Source organism: Centruroides vittatus, unplaced genomic scaffold (genome assembly GCF_030686945.1).
Source record: "Centruroides vittatus isolate TY-2023 unplaced genomic scaffold, ASM3068694v2 contig_549, whole genome shotgun sequence".
NCBI lineage: Eukaryota > Metazoa > Arthropoda > Arachnida > Scorpiones > Buthidae > Centruroides > Centruroides vittatus.
In genome coordinates this window covers 5,130,698-5,152,524 of record NW_027122325.1, presented here as the reverse complement: position 1 = coordinate 5,152,524, position 21,827 = coordinate 5,130,698, and the positions used below count along the sequence as shown (strand labels likewise).

At 28.8% G+C, this 21,827-nt stretch overlaps 1 protein-coding gene across 1 annotated transcript in view; it reads right to left on the bottom strand.

Annotated features, from left to right (window-relative positions):
- The window catches only part of LOC136978732 (adenomatous polyposis coli protein-like), a 99,455-nt gene extending 78,618 nt beyond the window's left edge, over positions 1-20,837 (bottom strand). Inside the window, exon 1 of the mRNA XM_067274526.1 lies at positions 20,661-20,837. Coding sequence (XP_067130627.1) covers positions 20,661-20,678 — 18 coding nt within the window. The 5' untranslated portion in view covers positions 20,679-20,837. The remainder of the gene's footprint in view (positions 1-20,660) is intronic.
- Between the last annotated feature and the right edge of the window lie 990 nt (positions 20,838-21,827).

Genomic DNA, 21,827 nt, shown 5'->3' with positions numbered 1-21,827 from the left:
GTTGTATATCTTGTTTAATTAAACTTTTTAATTGAATTATGCTGAATTGCTAAGACAACTAAATAATTATATTTACTAGTAATTACATTTTAATAACTGCTCACTAATGGATTTATTCTATTTTACATAGAATCTTCACAGTGCTATTACAGTAGGAATGTAATAGTGATTTTTAAGCAGTGGTATATAGATATTCGAATGCCGAGTGTCCGGGAAAATATCTGGCATTCGACATTTAAAAATACTTGTGGCCTTTTTTAAATTTCTAGCACGCATTCCAGTAAAATATATATATATATATATATATATATATATATAAATTTAACAAATTAATTTCTTTATAATGTCAGAATAGCATTTAAACCATATTCATGTATCGTTACATTCATTGTTTCTCCGAACCTACAAGGAGACAAGGACAATTCCCCTTAAGCTCCCCAAAAAGTAGTGTATCATTTTTCATAAGGTCATATAAATTTTTAAAATTTAAAGTACTTTGCTTTTGTAGTGGAGTTAGAAACTTGGCGCCGTCGGGCATATTGGTGACGACTGGCGCACGATATTTGTTATTAAAAACTGCTCTCTTGTCTATTGTCACTATAGCAACATCGAAAACTTACTTGAACTGTTTGACCCTCTCAATAAAAGTTACCTGAACAAAACCAATACATTTTCGTTATAAAAAAGGGCTCAAATATCAATAAAATTTTATAACAAGTTTAATAAAATAAAGTGTAAATTCATGTTTAACTAAAGTAATTTAACCTGCTAATATTAATAGTTAGCAACCATTTATGTTATCCCTTTAATCGATCATTTAACAAAAATGTTTATCTACAGGGCCATCGAGAGCTTGTATGAGGCTCTGAGTTAGAGCAGATACCATTTGCCTTTATGATTTTTGTTTCTTTGAACAAATGAAATTCGTTGAATGTTTCTTTATTAATAAAAAAAAATCTTAAAAAGATTTATTTTCTGTTAGTAAAAACAACATTAATTTATAGAGCACGGAGAAAAAAAAAATCCCTAACTTTCTCCTCTCGACGGTCTGGTTATCTGATATACGATTTTTTCTCATCTATGTATAAATTATTCATCAATTATTATTATTGCTTAAATGAAAAGAATTGAATGCTGATTTATTTTAAATTAAAAAACATACTTCTGATGTACTGTACCGTACCAAAATTCCAACAAATATCAATCCTCACAAATAGGTCGTGATCCCTTTTGAATGTCATGAACTGTATTTCTGCTTAATATCACAGTACACTCACTAACAGAGGGATTTGGCGATTAAAAACTTGTCCCCACACTAGTTTAATCTATCCATTTTTAAATCCTTATAACGACAGCTGTTTAGCTGTATGTCATCAGATACAGCATTTCATAGATTAAGTTTTAATTCCACACGATGAAAATAATTTATTAGACACCATCGACACATATATCAACTTGATCAACCGTCGTGCCTGCACAATCGATTTTCTTTGTCGCCTTTTGGTCTCTGACGAATTAGATTACACAGTATAATGCATTCAAAAATAGAAAAACCCACTTAAAAGGAAACACTATAGATAAAATATTAAAATTCGCATCATTGTAATAGGCTTATTTCTAGAATATAATTGATAATATCAAAATTCAATAATCACTAAAACTTTTATACGCCTGTTAAAAATAAAAATAAATTGTCAAAAACCTAGTTTTCCCTTTAAATCATATTATATTCTGCAATATTGTAGTAGTTTCTTAGCAAACTTAATGACCTAAAATTGTCACTTAATATTAGTCTACAAAGATCTTAAATAAATTTTTACCATATTTTTAATCAGTGTAACAGTTAATTATTTTGTTTCAATATCAATCGTGTAATTTGTTTCGAATAAACTTTCATTCTAATAATAACTGATCTAAATGAGTTTTCGTAATCTTTTCGAAAGCAAAATATAACATTCGAAGTTCTATGAAGTATAATAATTTAAATACATATCAATTCTATTTCTTTCAATAAAATGCGTCAACTTTTTAAAAATATCTCGTTGGAAAAAAGACTAAACAATTCGCTTTGTAAAATTACTGTAACTCATTTTGTTACATTAGAATTATTTGTATTTATATTCACTACTAGGTGTATTAAGAGACACAATAGTAGTGAATATAAATACAAATAAAAAGAAGACACGATCTCGGAATACCTATTTATATTAGAATTATTATTTAATATATTAAACTGTTTTATATAACAAAAATAAATTATTATTTAAAATAAAAATTATATTATTGATTTAATTTATTATTTTAATATATTAGATGAAACACAAAGATGTAATATTTAAATATATTAGATAAATGTAATATGTTTTAGTATTTCATCAGTGATTTAACTAATTATTTAAATTAGCATGTTATTCTTACAAGGAACTGAGATTTGAAATCCACTAATGAGCTATTTATTTATTTACGTAATGTACGGTACAATGTAGCGACATTTCTACTTTTAATACACGAATTATTATTATTACCAATTAAAAATATTAAATTATAAACGCAATTTTTTTAAATTATATAGCAAACTAGCTAATTGTTAATTCCGAATATAAGTAATAATAATAATAATAACCGAGTTAACCGGTTTAACCGAGTATCTCTCACTTAATCCAACATAATAATAATAATAATTTGAAACCATAGACCATATTCTCACCTCATGCAAAAAGATTGCACAGATTGACTACAAATTGAGGCACAACAGCGTTGCCAAGATGATTTACTGGAACATTTGCAAAAACCATGGTTCACCCACCACGAACAACTGGTGGGATCCTAATATCACAAAAGTCATTGAAAATGAGCAGCTAAAAATTTTATGGGACTTCAGATTTCAAACCGATAAAGATAAAGCCCTAGCGCACAACACACCAGACAACCATTGTCGAGAAGAAAAAGGTGTGGACCATTGATGCCGCGATTCCTGATGACAGGAGGGTTAATGTTAAAGAACAAGAAAACATTACAAGATACATGGACTTGAAGATTGTGCCACAATCTTTTGGAGTTCAAACAAGCAGCAGTATGATTATCGGCACACTGGGTGCAGTTTCCAAAAACCTGGGGCAGCACTTGAAGCAAATCAACATTGACAAAATTAACATCTGCCAACTTCAAAAAGCTGTGATGCTTGGGTCTGCGAACATTCTATGCATTACATTACGACATCCTAGGTTTATGGGAAGAACCCGATGCGAATGTTAACACCAACATGTGTCTGTTTGTTGTGATTCATCTAATAAAAATAAATCGATAATCTTATAATATAATCGAGATGGGTTGATGATGATGATAATAAGCGCAGAGCCCAAACGGTTAAGAGTTGAAAGTTGAAATTTGGTACATAATGTGTATTCTCATTGCGTAACCTAACTTGTAAGAAGAGATTTTTCGAAATTCCCCCGCGGGGAGAGAGAGTTAAGGATTACCTTGAAGAACTCAGCTTTCACTGTATTATTTTAGATGTGGTTTTTTGCATTTTTTCGGGAAATTAGAGAATTTTTAGGTGGGTCTAAAAGTATGTTCAATTAGCCTCGAAGAGGAGGACCTAATTCTTGCACCCGGAAAACGGGTAAGATCGGCTATGTAAGATAACCTTTGTAGTTATATAAATCAAATTCTATAATATAATACAATCGAAGGAGTAGAAATACGAAATTAGCTAATCTTAATATTATTTATTTTATTTTTTTTTTTTTGTCCGGGCAAAGTCGGGCTTACCTGCTAGAAAATAATAAATGAAATATCACTCTTAATACATTTAGAAACGGTAACAAGCTATTAGCGCACTGTTAGGACCACAATCCACAATCTTATTTTATATTCTTGACATTTTTTAATTTCCTTTTCTGAGTAATTTTATTTTTAGATTTAATAATAGACTTTTTAATTAGCATGACAGAAAATCAGGATAGTTGATAATAAAGAAATTGAAAGGCTAATTTAACATTTACAACCCTAACATAAATGGCTAAGAAAAGCAAATAATAAACAGAAGTTTAATTATTACTTCAGTATTAAAATTTAATGTTATAATCAATTATATGGAATGATAAAATTCTATCTTATCATACTCTCCTTTTCATCTTATGAACTTAATAATAAATCTTCCTTATACAATGTATTTGTATATTGGTTTTAGGAAAATTTAGGATAAAATTTTCGATTAATAAATTTTAAAAATCTTTCTTATTCACATGATTCAGAAATTTAATAATGAAAAAAAATTAATTATCTTTTAAACTTATATTGACTATAAAAAATATTAATAAAGGACGATAAAAGTACAGTAGAGACTCGTTAATCGGAACGATTTTCAGTCGGACTGTGTCGTGCTGAATCGAACGTTTTTGATACTAAATTTATTTCTAAAGTATAAATTTTCATGTTTTTATATTCTTCAATATATTTATTTTGTTTGTACAAAATGCAGAAATAATTTTTAACGATACGATAGCCTCGATTATTATTATAAAAATTTTCGTTAGGCTTAAAATCGACGAAAATTCAACACGAAGCGACACGCAGCGGAGAAAAATTTGAACATCAGACAGGTAAATGTATTTTTTCGTACATAATCGGTAATCGGAACAAATCACTAATCTGAACAACCCCAGTCCCCAATTGATTCCGATTTTCGGTTCTCTACTGTAATTCTTTTCTTATTCTTTTATCACTTAAAAGATCTAAAACAATTACAATATTTTAATTTTGGAATAAGTCATCATTGATTAGCAAATATGAATATTACTGTTTTATCGAGTGGCATAGCTATTTTAAGGACTACAATTTGAAAAAACTGTAGACCTATAAATTCCCACTGTCGTCGTCCGTCTTTTCTTAATCTCGAGAAAGGAGTTAAATAGATGAAATCCGAGATCAAATATGGAAATTGGGACGTCCTATACGAACTTCCGATGAAAACCGGAAGTCATGTTATTTCAATTCAAAACTTTCTCTTGAAAGCAGTTAATACATGACCAGCGCGAATCCATTGCTAACGAAAAAATATGATATAGGAGGCAAGACACTACAGTACTAATTTGAGGTGAAGAGCATATACAACCCCTAGGCAAAAACTTAGAATATTCACCTAACTGAAAGTTTAGTGTACATTTTCTCATGAACAACACAGAGTACGAAACTTTTTTCGACCCTACATAGACAATGTTTATGTATATTTATTATACTCATTAATCAGACAAATTAACTCAAACGTTTTTTTTTTTTTTTGTTACAAATGGAGATGAAATGACAAAAAAAAAAATAGAACATCGATTTTAAACGCACTTTATTAACCATTTTTACTTGTTACTTTTCCGGTTGTCATATATAACAGAGGAAAAGTATGACGAGCGGTAAAAAAACATTACCCCCCAAGATTTTTAATTTTTGGACTCGGGACCTTTAAACGTCGAGAAATGCAAACAAAATTCGAGGTTTTTTTCTATAAGTACGAATGTTTGTGTAGGGGCATGATTTTGTTCATCCTTAACTCCTGTGCTTTTTGTCGTAATTTTCTTAAATTTTGCAGGGAGGTTCGTGTATTAGGGGATTGATGCTATCAAATTTTAGTGGTAAAAGGTCGAGTGGTTGGAGAGGTAAAGGAAAGGGGTTGTGTCATATCTCAAGTAGAGCCTGACTTAATGACGATTTTACTCGTTATTAGCATTTACAATTTTTTTTTTATAAAACCTATCCCTACCCTAAAAATTAAGTTTTTTTGCCATTTTATAATAGTTAAAAACATTAAAAGTTATTTTTAATAAACTAACATAACAGATGGCGCCATCAAATTTTGCCGGGAAAGTTAAGCAACTGGTTGATGGATTTTCCTCGATGTAGAGTTGCGCCTTACATTCGCTGTCCAAAAACAATAATTAGCAATCAACTTGAGTATACTACGTTGTATTATCATATTAGTTCAAATGCTCTTTACTGGTAAAGAGCATTTAATTTAAACTCCTTTTTAATACTGAATAACATTATGAAGTAACATTGAAACAAAGTTGCATGCAGAAGAGTATGGAAATAGAGTTGCTGAATATTTATTTTGTGGAAATTTATAGTTTCTCGAAGTTCTTGCTACTTAATAAAACATAATATAATCGGTTATTTTTAAAAATACATACACATTATTATTTAAAACACAAATCCACTAATGTTTACATTGTATTCAGATTATATCACGTGGGATCTGGCCAACTGGTCAGAGCCATGTTTGTTATATGACGTCATCGGAAATACCTTCGATTCTTCCGAATTATATTGTACGTTATTAGAAAATAAAAGAATTACTAATGAAATGAATGGTGGTGGAAAATCCATATTATGCTTTACAAAACTATTACTCATCTCCAACAATTTTATATAAACCTGCTACTAAATTATTTTTGTTGTAGTATAATACATCTATTAAATTCTTTATAGAGGGTATGAAATAATTCACTTCAAATACTATAGTAATTTTATATTAATAATTAAAAATTACTTGAAAGCAAACAAATAATAAATAAATGTTATAATTTATAACTTATATAATTTTAAACATGAACAACTTATTATGTATAATTTAATTAAATCTAAATTAAATGCTAAATCTAAATTAAACGTTAAATTTGTTACAATCTGATAATTTAGTTACTTTTATGAGTATTAACTATGTTTGGTTTTACTGTACAGTACATTATTATTTTCTATCAGTTATTTTTAATAATTTGTAGTTTTAAGTTTAAGATTTATTCAAATAGTATATTTTCATTATTCATTTTTTTCTTCATAGATAAGATGTTACTAAAATTTATAACTTAACCGTAGGTAACGCTTAAACTCTAAATCGGACAATAATACTTAATTTAAAGAATTTAAACCAGTTGTAATACTGATGACTATTTATTCACTTATAATATACGAACAAACTCTGATAAGCCAATCGTGCTTTTAATTTAAATTGTAATTTTAGTAATTCTAGATTAAATATTTAGCATTGAGCAATGAAACATATCAGATTGTCTTACAATAAATTGAATATTGACGTTTTTGTTTTGGCAATGTTTGGGACGATTTCCGGTTACTCCGGAGAAAGGTCCTATGTAGTTCGGGCATATCAAATTAAAGCTTATGACAACGGAACACAAATGGTACCAGTTTAAGTCGCAGAACTAGAAAGAATGCGTCGATAATTGCATTTTTTCACTCCATAAATCGCTTGATTTTTGCTCTCAACTTCTAAAAACGTATACGCAAAACCTGAATTTCACTCTATGTAAGTTGTACATTTATTAGAAAGACCTGGTTTGTACAATACATGTAATGCATGCCACAAATTGCACTTTTTACTTTAGACGAAATTGTTCTTTATTTAAAATTCTCAAAGTTTAACAATATAGAAATTTATCAACTGCTTATCAATCTATGGAGTTTAATTTACGAATTTTTCAAAACGAAAAAAAAGGAAGTTTCTATAACAAGATAAATAAAAAAAACTTTTACTATATAAAATTATTTTTATATAATGTTTAATGTGTAGATGATGATGAAGTGCTCTTTTTAATGGTTTCTCAAGTCCGAAATAAATTAATATTAACAAAAATAAAATTAATACTAGTAATTGGAAAACTAGAAGCAATAAACTTAATACATAATTGACATTAATTATTTTAAACTTTATGTAGCTGAATAACATTCATCCAGTCAAAACTTTAAATTGCTTACTGTAGGGTCGAGAACACTAATAATTTAACATAAAACTATATAAAATCAATGATATATTTATGCTGTGAACCTTTATATTACTTGTAATTTTTTTGGTGTTGTTGAAGATTTTTATACTACAAGATTTGTAACTGTTTTTTGTGAAAAGAAAGATTTTCGATATAAATCATACGATGTAATAACAAACAAATCTAGATTTCTTCAAATAAAAATATATTATTTAAAGTAATTAGTAAAATATGAATAAAAATTTTCAATTTTTTTCTTTGGACAAATAAATATATTAATTAAATAGAATACGGAAAAATTAAATACAATTTACTATATTTTGTAGTCTTTGTATTATTCATTTCCATTTCATTTAATTACAGAAAGTAAAATTCTTATGTTAATAAACAATTTGAAAGTACTTTAATCTAATGACGTATTCATACAAGTGGCCAAAATGACTCATGAGTTAATTGGCTATATTAAAACAAAAATGACGTTACATCTCGAATAGCAATTCAAAAACGCATCGTTACTAAGTGCAACAAAACTATTTAGATTACGATTGATAATTGAATTTACCAATTTAAAATGCCATTTTATTAAGATTATTATTATTATCCACTTACAAATTAGATACAGATGCTAATAATTCTTATTTTTCTGAGACATTATAGATATTAAAATAACAAACATTTACTTTGCCAGTAGTCATTCCCACTTTAAAACGCTTTCACAAGTTAGTTGTATGGTTGAAGATACTACAGTAGAGCGCCGATAAGTGGAACCAATTGGGGACTGGGGTCCTTCCAGTTAATGATTTGTTCCAGTTTCCGACTTTGTACGAAAAAATACATTAACCTGTCCGATGTTCAAATATTTTCTCCGTTGCGTATCGCTTCCTGTTGAATTTTTCTCCGTTGCGTGTCGCTTCGTGTTGAATTTTCGTCGATTTTAAGCCTAACGAAAATTTTTATAATAATCATCGAGGCTATCGTATCGTTAAAAATTATTTCTGCATTTTGTACAAACAAAATAAATATATTAAAGAATATAAAAAACATGAAAATTATACTTTAGAAGTAAATTTAGTATCAAAAACATTCGATTCAGCACGACACAGTCCGACTGAAAATCGTTCCACTTTCCGGTCGTTCCACTTACCGACGCTCTACTGTACTATTATATGATTTATTCGATACAGACAATATGAAAATATCACCAATTTTCATTCATTATATATTATACTGACTTTTTTTTAATAGCTACAAAATGGGTATCATCATCATCATCTCAGTTTTATATAGGCTATATATATATATATATATATATATTAATACAAATGAAAATTATTATTATGCATGCCAATTTTTAACAATACTTGTCATAATTGCAGTTTGTCATTAGTTAAACATTGAATGAATTTTTATTCCACAGAGTCCACACAACAATCACTAAAGAAGTTCAGCTAGTTTCTGCCATAATTTGCAATTTTTAAAAGTTATGTTTTAAGCATTAAATTTTATCATCAAAAGTGATGATAAATTTATTAGTCTTATATAAAATTATCTAAATAAATCATTTAAATTTATTACAAAGATATTTGTATAAATGAAAATAACAATTTTATTATCGTTTAAGGTTTGTTTTATTTTATTTCCTTACATAATATATATATACACACACAATAATACCTGCTTTTGTTGACTTCGGTTATCGTCGATTTTTTGCGAGAAAAATTTATCTCGGTTTTCGTCGGCGTATCCACGTAACCTCGCTGCTAATTTTGAGAAAACAAAGGGGCAACCGACGCGTTTTCCTGCTCAGTGTGGCGTTGTTTCTCGTTGTGTGAACATTACCCTGCGCGTCTGGCCAAACGATTTCATTGCTTTCCTTCTCTTTTAGCTCCATCATAGAACCAAAGAAAGTTTCCAGAGCCAGCGGCCATTCGAAGAAGAAGGCCGGGAACACGATCGAGTTGAAGGAAATAATTGAAAAATACGAAAGCGGCATTAAGATTGCTGAAATCGGCCGCATGTACGGGAAGTAGCCATCCACGATAAGTTCCATTGTGGCGAAAAAGTAAGCAATAAAGGAGACTAATGTAGCGAAAGCGTGAATATGCTAACGAAACACAGATCGCAAACAATCGATGATATCGAACAGTTACTATTAATTTGGATCAATCAAAAACAATTAGATGGCGATTCTGTTTCGGAGGCCATCATATTAGTCTTTTATATTCATTTTATATAAACACTAAACTTTTTAATACTAAAAACAAATACGAATAATTTCTTATTTGTTTTTAGTATTAAACACTATTCTCTATAAAATATGTTTTTGGTATGCATTTTGGAGTGTCTAGAAGGAATTAAGTGGATTTACATTGATTCGTATGAAAATAATTGCCTCAGTTTTCATCGGTTTCGGATTTCTCCGATTGTTTTCGGACGGATTATCGACGAAAATCAAGGTATCACTGTGTATATATATATATATATATTCAATGATTACAGAAATTGCCTTTCTTACATTTCAATTTTTACAACGTACTGTACAGTACATATCAAAATTTATTAAAGATGCACTAAAAACTGTGTTATAGAAAATTGCAACCTGGCATTGTGACAATCATATTTAATTTAAAATACATGCTCTCCACCTCAAATTAGTACTTGTCCCTGTACACCATACTTTTCCTTTAACAACAGAGCATATTAACTGCTTTCAGGGTAAAAGTTTTGAAATGAAATAACGTGACTTCCAGTTTGCATTGGAAGTTTGTATATAGTTAATTGGGCTCTCCTGTGCCAAAAGGTTTCCATATCTGCTCTCAGACTTCATCCATCTAACTCAGTGCTCAAGATTTAGAAAAATCTATGGACAGACAAATGACAGTGGGAATTTATAGGTCAACAATTTTTTCAAATTGCAACCCAATAAGGGCCACTTTACAACCCAATATTGTTTATGCCACTTGTACAGGGATTGCTAAATAGTCATGAAATCAGAAGGCAAATTTGTGTACATACTGTATATAACTGGTCTGTATCTAAACTGTTAAGACTCAATATTATAAAAATCTCTGATATGATATAAAAAAGGAAAATAAACGTATTTATAACTTTTCTTTTAAATAACTTTTCAATTATTTTGCAACTAACTTCTACCTATTAGCATTAATGTGTCCAGGATGTAAGAACTCATCATATATATAATAACAGATATGTTAATGAAAATCAAACATTTAGCAATCTTTAAACTTTGTAGAGTTGTCAAAATTCCATTTGTGATGTCAAATCCATCACGATAATCCCAATCAACATTAAATTAACTTTCTTACTTACTTTCATTTACTTAGATACACATGATTAGAAATTTTATCTTAAAATTTTAAAAATTTAATTAGCAACTTTATGCATAAATGTTATGCTTGTTACATAGTACATTAATTGACAGTGATATCACAGAATGTTGCAGAATAACTTGCAGCAACATAATAATTGCAATTGTCAGTAAATGACGAGTGATTCTGAAAAGTGTTTGATGCATTATAACCCTATTCAACTGCAAATTTTTAAAATGTTTTATTACTCATATATTCTGTTAATTTGATATCATATCACATATTTTCTGTTTGTTTCTTCTAAATAAAATTAAAATCTATATAAATAAAGTTATGTCAGTGAAACTGACATAAAACATTTGAATAGAAGTAGACTTCCAAAAAAATGAAACTTTGAAAAAAAAGGACCTTGTAAAAAATCTGAAATCTCAAAAAAAGTCAAATATTTTAGGCCCTATGAGACATTCAAACCGTCAATATTCTATAGATCACAATAAAGTCTGCTTGATTATTAAATGCTAACTGCTTATTTTTAATTGTTTTTTTTTTAATTTGCTCTGCATTATTTTAGTTAAATCGGCAGCATTTTCATTATTTTGACCAGCAGTTATTCTTTATTTAGATTTTTAAATTATTTAAATTAGCTATTTAATTAATATATTGATATATATGACAAAATTTGTAATTTTTAAAATAATAATAAATATTTTAAAAATTATAAACTGAACACATATGAGAGCAATGCTAAAAAGTCAGGTTTGGACCATGAAGGCAATCAGGAGTTGAAGCACCTAGTATTTTTATATTATAACTTATAGTATATTACAGGGGTGCCCAGACTTTCTGCTGTAAGAGTTACCTACCTAAAAATCTTGCAGCACCTAATAATTTTTTTTATTTTTATACAAGAACATTTCAGAATCATAATGTATTTATTTTGACAATTTCTACATAATTTTAAGAAATGTAATAAATTAATCTTTACTAGTTGAAAGTTTATGAATTTGTAATGTCTGTAATGAAATTTTAAAAAATAAATATTTTTTATTTATTAGTTGAGCCACAATTAAGCTCTTGAAGAGCCACAGTTTGGGCATTGTTTATATATTATATAGTTTACAATATATTTTCTAATTCCAAACAGACACATTCTGTAATTACTTTTTTATTAATATATTCTGGTATTTCAAAGTTTTGAAAATTTAATTTAATGTGTGAAGAAATTTTTGATGTTAATTTTTAAGTTTATGCAAGCAAAAGTGTTATATGTAGATGTTTGAATCCAGGATGAGAGATAAGTTGATTCTTTCACCATTTACTGACAGATGTTCATTCACACAATATCTGGGTAGTATTAAAGTGTTTACAACTAGTCACAAAAAGTCTAAGACAATGAGTGTTAAGACTTTGAATGTTCTTGCAGCAAACAAGATAATATGTAGTTGATTCTGTTATTGCAGACTATGTTACAGCAGATATTTGATTATAACAGACTATTTTTCTCCCAATGAAAAATAAACTCAAATATAACACACTTTGGCATGTTTGAAAAAAAGGGCAATATTGGGCAAGATGAAAGAGAAAAGGAAATAATGACTATTAGCAACATCATTAAAGTTGAGAGTGGAAAAGAGCAGTCAGAGGTTTATGAGAAATTTGTTTTAGATAAACAAACTGAAAACAATTTGGAACAACAGTGAAAAAGTTGAAAAAGTAAGAACAAATCAGAAATAAGTTCAATCATAAACTTATTTCTGATCTTCCTTTCAGAGGTGCTTCCTTGTCATCCTCATAAGTTGACAAGGAAGATCTTTTGGTTTAAGTTAACAAGATTACATAATATTTCCATAAATGAACCTTTCTTTTGAAAGAAAGCTGAAGAATTTGCATGGAAGCTTAATATGGTTAACAAGGTTCATTTAAATATAGTGTAGAATGGCTTGGACCATTTTAAGGCACATCATCAGATCATTTTTAAAAGATGAACTGAACATCAATAGATAAAAATGTTTTGAACAATTGAATTTCATCAATTTTACCAAATTTCTTTGAGTCATATGAAGCAAAAACTGTTTTTAACACCAAATGAGAATGAACTACTCTACATCTGTTTACTCTCAGACAAAATGTGTTTTAAGGAAGATTATCTGTCACAGCGGCAAGGAAAGATTAATAGTAATGGTTGGTCCAAATATGAAAAAGTGAAAAGCTTTCACTACTAGTAATTGGAAAATATGAATATCCTCACTACTTCAGAAAAGTTAAAACTTTACCTTTGGAATACTCATTTAATACAAAAGCATGGATGACAACAGATTTTTACAAAATGAAGGAAAAGGTTAGACAGGCAATTCAAAGTAAAGAAGCATTGAGTGCTTTTCATCATTGATAACTATCCTGCTCATTCCAAAATTAAGGACCTGGACAAAATAACACCTGTCTTTTTACCACCAAATTTAACTTCATATTTACAACCAAGTAATATGGGAACTACAGAGTCTAAAAGTCAACATTGAAAAAAAAAAATGAAACTTCTGATATGATTATTTGTTCTAAATTCTATGCAAAGGCTTCAAAAAGCATTAGAAAAATGTAATGCAAGAAACAATTGCAAACTATTTCAGGCAAGCAGGATTTTCAGCATCAGCTCAACTGAAAAACAGCAACACTGCATCAGGTGAAATCATCCTGCCTCTTTCAGTTTTTGTATCAAAAGATGCCAACTTCAATGACTATGTTAAAATTGATAATGCTGTAAACATCTGAGAATCTCATCTGACATTACTATTTTAATGATATTGTCTATCTAATATGTACTGCATTGTGTCAATACATTTTTATGTCAGCAATTCTGAAGACAAAACAGAAAAAACTTGCTACACGATGATGCTAAAAATGCATTCTGCACTATTATGATTTGTTAACTTCTGACAGCAACAAAGGACAAAAGTGTTGGAACTGAAATTGCCTGATTCAAAATGCATTTTTTTGTAATAAAACAAAAATGACTATTTGAAATGATATAACTAAGGTTTGTTATGTAATAAATAGTTTTCTTCAAACTTTATATTCTTTAGCAATTCTGATACAGCTGAAACATTAATGCACCTTGATAAGAAGCATTTTTTGGCACTTTTCAAAATACAGTGGTGCCTCATAACGTACTTAATCCGTTCCAGGTGCACATCCGTTAAGTGAAACGTCCATTATACAAAACGCATTTTCCCATAGAAATACATGTTAAAAACAGCTAATTCGTTCTGCAGCATAAAATAACCGTACTGTATCATAAAAATGCACATGGGGTGCGTTCTTTTATTCCTCCACGTAACTCTGCGCGAGCGACATTCGTTTAAAAATTCCTGCAGCACGTGTTCCTAAATTCCAGTGGGAGTGCATGCCGTCAAACGGCAAAAACGGTCACTTGTAGCAGTAGTTTATGGTGGAAAGCAACATGGTGTCCTCCATGGCTCAGATAGTTTCGTTTCCGGGTTCATTATGTGGTTTTATGAATGAAAATTTAGAAATTGTGAAAGCGCGAGTTAGCGTACGCAGTGATGTAAGGGTCTTTAAGAATTTTTTTTCGAGGCTATTTTGAATTCTCTTTCAACAAATAATCCATTTTATGGTTAAATTTTACAATTGGGACCCTTCTTTTGCCTTTTAAAGCTCATATTTAGAAATTATAGATTCCTCCATCACGATACTATCGATAGTGCAGGCACCGCCATCTTTCTTTCTTTCACCGTTGTTTCTAAATGCCTACAAACAGCAGCACATTCCCGTAGTAGTGGAGACGCAGAGCAACCGCTATTAAAGAACGCACCCATGGAGCAGTCACCAATTATGCCAGAAAGTCCGTTGTTCGCAGCCAGTCCTTTGCTCAAGTCATGTAACGGCCAAACAGAAAGTCTGTGGTTCACAGCATCCATTATTCGAGGCGTATGTTATACAAGGCACCACTGTACTTTATATCTGAGGTCCATCACCTATGACAGACCAACTTTCAGTTGTCCCAAAAGTCCATTAAAAATGTTAGAATTTAGAAAAAACAGTCAAACTTTGTTCCCCATTTTACAGCCTTGCATATATTATACATAGTATAAAATAATTTTTATATTTGATGAAACTATTTCTACTCCTTTAAAAATCATATGCTTAGTAATAAATAGGGTTTCTCATTTCCCGGTCTTTTGCTTGTCCTGGAATCCCGGGATAAAAGTGAACTGTTTCCCGGGATCCCGGAAAGTCCCGGGACAAAATTAATTATTTTTAAGATATACAAAATGTCATGAAATCAAATGATTTAATTATTTTTCGTTTTTTAAAGTAATTTAATACGTTCTGCATCCTCCAAAATCATATTAATAATGCTGTATAAGATGTGTATTAAAAATTACCTTTGAATTACGTAGAAATTTTCACAAATAGAAAAAATTTATTAAAGTTTGCTGGAAACTGCATACAGCAACGACAAAAATGCCTTTGAATTGAGTTGAAAATTAAAAAAAATGAACTTAGATCAAACTTCTAACTTAGAAGGTAATTTTTGATTTTTTAAATAAAATATAAAAATTTACAATATTTTGTATTATAAGATTTTAAAAAGCAAAGATGGTCAATACTCCGATCACTCAATCTGATTCTTATTTTAGTAATGAAAAGTCTTGCTACCGAGAATGCCTTTACCGATTCAATTGATGTGATTGGAATTGTGTTTAATGCATTTAAGAGAAGACAAATATTATGTGTTTTCATCTGTATCCTGAAAGATTTCTAGTTCGTTTTTGAGATTGTAGTACTTCTTTTGTTCTCTAGTATTCTTGATTTGTCTACCTCGGCTGCATTAATAGAAAGATCATAGCCCAATAATTCGGCAGTTCGTTTGTCTTTAATCATCAGGTTTTGAAGAAAAACTTCATACTTGCAGACTTCGTACTCATTTGTATCCTCGCCCAATTTGCACAACTTGGCGTTACGCAGTTATTGAAGCTACTAAGCATGATTAAAAATTAAGACAGCATAAGCACACTTATTCCAGATATTAGTGGTAAAGAATTTTGAGAGTTCTGCCACAAATAAGCTACGTATTGATTATTGACCATTTGTGACCTGCCATAACGAACAAAAGTTAAAAAAACTAATAAGTAGGTTTAAAATTAATAAATATAAACTGTCAGAATACATTTGTAAGTTAATGATACTTTCTATTTGCAACATTTCCTCAACCTTAACATGAAATAAAAAAAAAGTAAATTTTTAAAAAATTTGCGGGATTTCCCGGGATAAGAAAAATGACCGGGATCCCAGGATCCCATTTGAGAAACCCTAGTAGTAAACTTTATTTAATGATATAATAATTTATAAATAAACAAAGATGATTGGTATATTATTCAAATCCCAAGAATGGACATAATTACCTAGCCTAATCATATAATTTGGTAATTGTAATAACTGAAACATGTATTTATATCTTATATATAAAATTCTCGTGTCACAATGTTAGTTACCTTACTCCTCCGAAACGGCTTTACCGATTTTTACCAAATTTTATATGCATATTCAGTAGGTCTGAGAATCGGCTACTATCTATTTTTCATACCCCTACACCATTTCCCCCCTTTCAAAAATATATTTATATATGGATTGAGGCTTTTATGTCCAACAGATGGCGCTAACTTCCGATGACCTAACTTTGCTTTTCTGTGAGGCATTATGCTTTTCTGTGAGAATGGACTGAAGCAGATTATTTTCTATCTATCTATATAAATAAAATATAATGTTCGTTTGTTCCTACCGATTCCTTTGAAATTTTGACACCACGTTGCATTCGAATACGCACGTGTTTTTATATAATATACATGTTGAAATTCTCCCCAGTGGGGGGAGATGGTCGGGATTAAAGCTTACTGTGAAGAACTCTGCTTTTATTATACTATTTTAGATGCGTTTTTGATTGCGTTTTAATAGGGTACGTCAAGAGAATGTACACTAAGAAGGGATTTTTTGAAATTCCCCCCACGGCGGAAGTGTTATACATTTATAATAGATACATTTTGAGCCACAACAACGCGTGGCCGGGTCAGCTAGTTATGTTATAATTTAAAACATTAAAATCTATTTGATCAGTGAATGCACATTTCCTTTAAAATTTTTTAACTTCTTAAATATATATTTAAATCAAAGAACAACTAAAAGATCAGTTCTTCTTAACCAGATTATTTTTAAACTAATTTGAAATTAGATAAGATAGAGACACCACTTATCTCTAATATCAAATTTATTTATAAAATGTAACAAGAAATTATTTATTGCAATATCACCACAATGCTGAGCTGAAATTTTTAATCATATTTTTAAATTTATTTAACTTAATATATATGCTATTCACCTCAAATTATTAGTAGTGTTTTGCCTCTGTACATCACACTTTTCTTTTAACAATAGAGTTGTGCCAATCATTTATTAACTGCTTTCAAGGGAAAAGTTTTGAATTGAAATAACATGATTACCAGTTTGCATCAGATGTTCAAATATAGTTAATCCCTAAGATTTCCATATCTGGTCTCTGATTTCATCTCACTAACTGTTCTTGAGATTAAGAAAAAGGTAGTTGGATGACAGTGGGAATTTATAGATCTACAATTTTTTTTCAAATTGCAGCCCAATTATGTAATTTCAAATGATCTAAAATAGCCTTATTTAAAATCTGATCATTGTTTTTAGCTACATTACTCAGGCTTATAGCTGTTCTTCATACATGGCAGTTATATTAGTGAGGTATGCCTAAGTCCAGACTACTACCATAAAGTGAATATTACCATATAGCAAAACAGTTTTTTCACTTGCTAGTGCAAATAAAAACTTAATGATAGTTTCAATATATTATTATTAAACATACAGCATTAGGACTAAAAAAACAATGAAAAAGTAAAAATTAATAAATAAAAAATCCCAAAAACCCCTCCTAAGTGCATAGCAAGCACCAAAAATAATAAATGTGAATACACTTTGAAAGTGATATATTAGCAAAGTGCTCTAAAGCAAAAGAAATGCTTCTATTGATTGATTTTACAAAATCAAAAAAATAAGTATAACTTTATTACAAAATGCAATATTTTTTGATCTATAAAGATCAAAAGAAAATACAAATCACATACAAGATCTCATGTTACATACTGATTCATTGCAGGGTATTCTTTCTTACCTAGAGTTCCTTGGATGCAATAGACCTAAATGCCAACTTTCCATGCTATACATTGTCACAATTTGAATCATGCATTCAGTTTCCTTTTTCACTTTAATAAAAAGATCAAATAGTTTTCAGAATGTTTTATTATTCTACAAAATTTAAGGTGTATTTTTGTGTACCTAAGCAAATGTTGGTTGTTTGTATTTTGGGTCATCACTTCTGGTTTGTATTGTTTCTCAAAAGAATGGATAAACAAATCCATTAGCAAACATTATCAAAAATCTATTAGTTTCTTTAAATGAGATGCTAAATGATTCAATAAACTATTTCTGTTAAAAATAATGTAACTAAAAGAGAAGAGGACACAAAAATGCATTAACAGAAACTGTTTTGGTTAAACAAACACTAGGTGGCACACAAAAACATATCTTTAGTTGACAGGCAGAGTATCACTAAAATTGCCTGCATCTGGATACTGAACATTCTAGGCACAACCCTAATTTGATTTTTATTGTATAGTTGCTTTGTCTTCTGCAGTTATACAATTCTCTGTTTTATTTTACAAAATCAAAATCTTTTGATTTGTTTTCTTTGTAAATTTGTTTTAAAATAATATAATTATTAATAATAAAATTTAATAATTAATAATATTAATATATTCATAAGATCATGCTAATAGAATAACATTCACTTATTTTGTAAGCAAACAGATCAATTGTGATATGAATTCAATGAAAATAGATGTTTCTAAAATATCAGTTTTGTTTATTATGTTCTCTGAAATATACAAAATAAAAATATTAGAAAATTCCACCTAGAAAAATTTTACTTTAAGTTCTAATTTCTATTAAGTACTGTTTTTTCTATTTATTTTATCATGTCATATATAGAGCAACAAATATATTTTCTTTATTATACATCTACCAAAGTTATATCTATACATACTGTATATAATAAAAATTGTATAAACTATTATGTAATAAAATCAAACATAATAGTGACAGGAGTAAAATAAAATTGAAATATAATGAAAAATTAAACTAATAAAAAAATTTGTACAGCTTTAAATACATAGCAGCTATTGATATAGGAACAAAATAGTTTCAAAAAATGTGTCAGTAATTTTGTATGATATATTTTGGAAAAAGTAGAGTAAGCTTCTCAAAAACAACTTGAATTCAATTTAAACTTCTCTAAACATGTATGTCATTTAAGACTGTAAATCCCAAAGAGAAAACTGCTTAACCTAAAAATATTAAAATTATTTATATAATTTGTTCATCTATTGAAACAGTTTTGTGTTAAAATAGTAATATATATATTTTTTTAATGCTTATAACCACCATAAACACATATTGCATTATGTGGAATAATAATCATATTGTATTTGTGTGAGTGATTATTTGATACTGTTATGTACTGTACTTGAATGGCTTTTTTTTTTTTTTTTGAGGAGACTTAGAAGTCATTAGTTTTCCTAAACAAAAAGCAAGAAATTAAATTCATTTATTTACTTATAAATTTTTTATGAACGAATGAAAAAAACGTTTCTATAACACTACTTATTTTAAATTCTATAGAATAGATTTAAATATATAGTAATGATGTAATAATTGTTTCCTAGCTTGAAACATATGCAATTCAAATAAGTGAAATACTACAGCAGCAACTCTTGTTTATTTTTAAATGTTTTGTTATCTTTTAAAATCGCAGATGATTTTTTTCTAATTTTAATTATAACTATAAAAATAATTAAAAACATAAAAATCATTTCAATTACAACCATAACCAAAATACATTAATTTTTGTTTTGTATACATCTAGAAATAGTTTATTTTTAGTGAAAATATTTCAATCTCATAAGCAACTGTTTATAAATTTATTCTAAAGATAAACTGTAAAATTTATTCTAAATTCTTTTAGAAATCAAACTCTGTTGCATTGTACAATCAAAACACATTAAAAGTTATATAATTCAACAGAGCAAATATGAATGAAATTTTTTTCATACATCAATATACATTCAATTAAACAAATATATAAATTATGTTAATTGTAATAACCAATAAATTACTTAATTTTACATCACTTATCAAAACATCTCTCAAATTTAATGATATTCAAGTAAAAACAACGAACATAAAATAAATACATTTTGCCAAAATACAAATTCTGTAAGAGTGAAAGTCGGTGTTCGATTAATATAAAACAAATTTTAAAATTTCCAGCTTTAAATATCATTATCAACTATCGTATTGAATTACATTACATAAAGTATAATAAACAGTTGAAAATTTTGTTTTAATTAAAGAACATTTTCAAAATAAATATCATTTAGGTTTTACAATATAAAAATATAATCCTTACCTTCTTATTTATCGGCATAATCGCTTTCTAACAGTCAACAAACGAAAAATTATCCTAACATCGAACGTAGTAATATACAGAAATCATCGACCGAAAAGATAGCTGTAATATACTCAACCTAATTTCGATCCGTCAAGAAAGCTTGGCTTCGATTCACATACGACTTCCATCTTGATCGCTCCCTCTATTTTTTTTTATTTATTTTTATTTTTTTACATAAATAGTGGTACCGTCTTTGTTAAAATTTTTCTATAAATTATTTAAAAGTAAATAATAAATCTCTGTATAGTATATTAAATTATTATATTGTTTTTTTAAAAATGTAAAAAAAGTAGAATATTCATCAATAAAATATTTTTTATAATGTGATATTTTAAAAATGACATTAATAAATATTTTTAAATTTAATTTTAAAAATTTTTTAAACTTAATGTATTCGTTATTTGAAAAATGTTATTTCGATTAGGCATTGAGAGCAGACTGGTATTTAAAAATCGTTTAAAATGTCTGCCGCTTTGTCCGAATTAGATAGAAAAAACGTGTACTATATATACACGATATATGTATTTAAAGATTGCACGTTCGCAAACGCCACAAAACTGGTGTCGAAGAGAAAAAAAATGTTATCGATACGACTTTCATTTTGATTTTTGAAGTTAATTTTTGTTTTCTTCTTCAAGTAGTTTACTAATTTCCGTTTCATGTTTTGTCTCTTTATGTATGAATCGCATTGAAAACATTAAGTTTCATTGCATTGTATTTCTGGGGATTAATAGATTACCACCTATGGAATCTCGGGACTTTGAGTATATATCTGAACTCAGGGGACCGAGACGAGTTCAACGATACCCCACTTTTAGACCGGAGACGAAAAATAAAGTTATCATACTTTTTCCGGCGATCGTGCGATGATCGGGAGTCGCGTCGCTCTCTCCGCTAAGCCTATCGCGTGTTTAAAATCGTTTACATCATTACCATGTCTATCTCAAAACCATCGATAACTCGGCCTACAGTGAATTACGAGATTGGATACATTAGTGGTTCGAATAGGATTTGCCTGGAGTGTAAGTATAAGTTTAAGCCTATGGGGAGCTGCAGCCTCGCGGGTCGCTTCGCTCGCCGCTTCGACCGTGCTGTCGCGCGGCCTCGGAATACACGAGAAACATC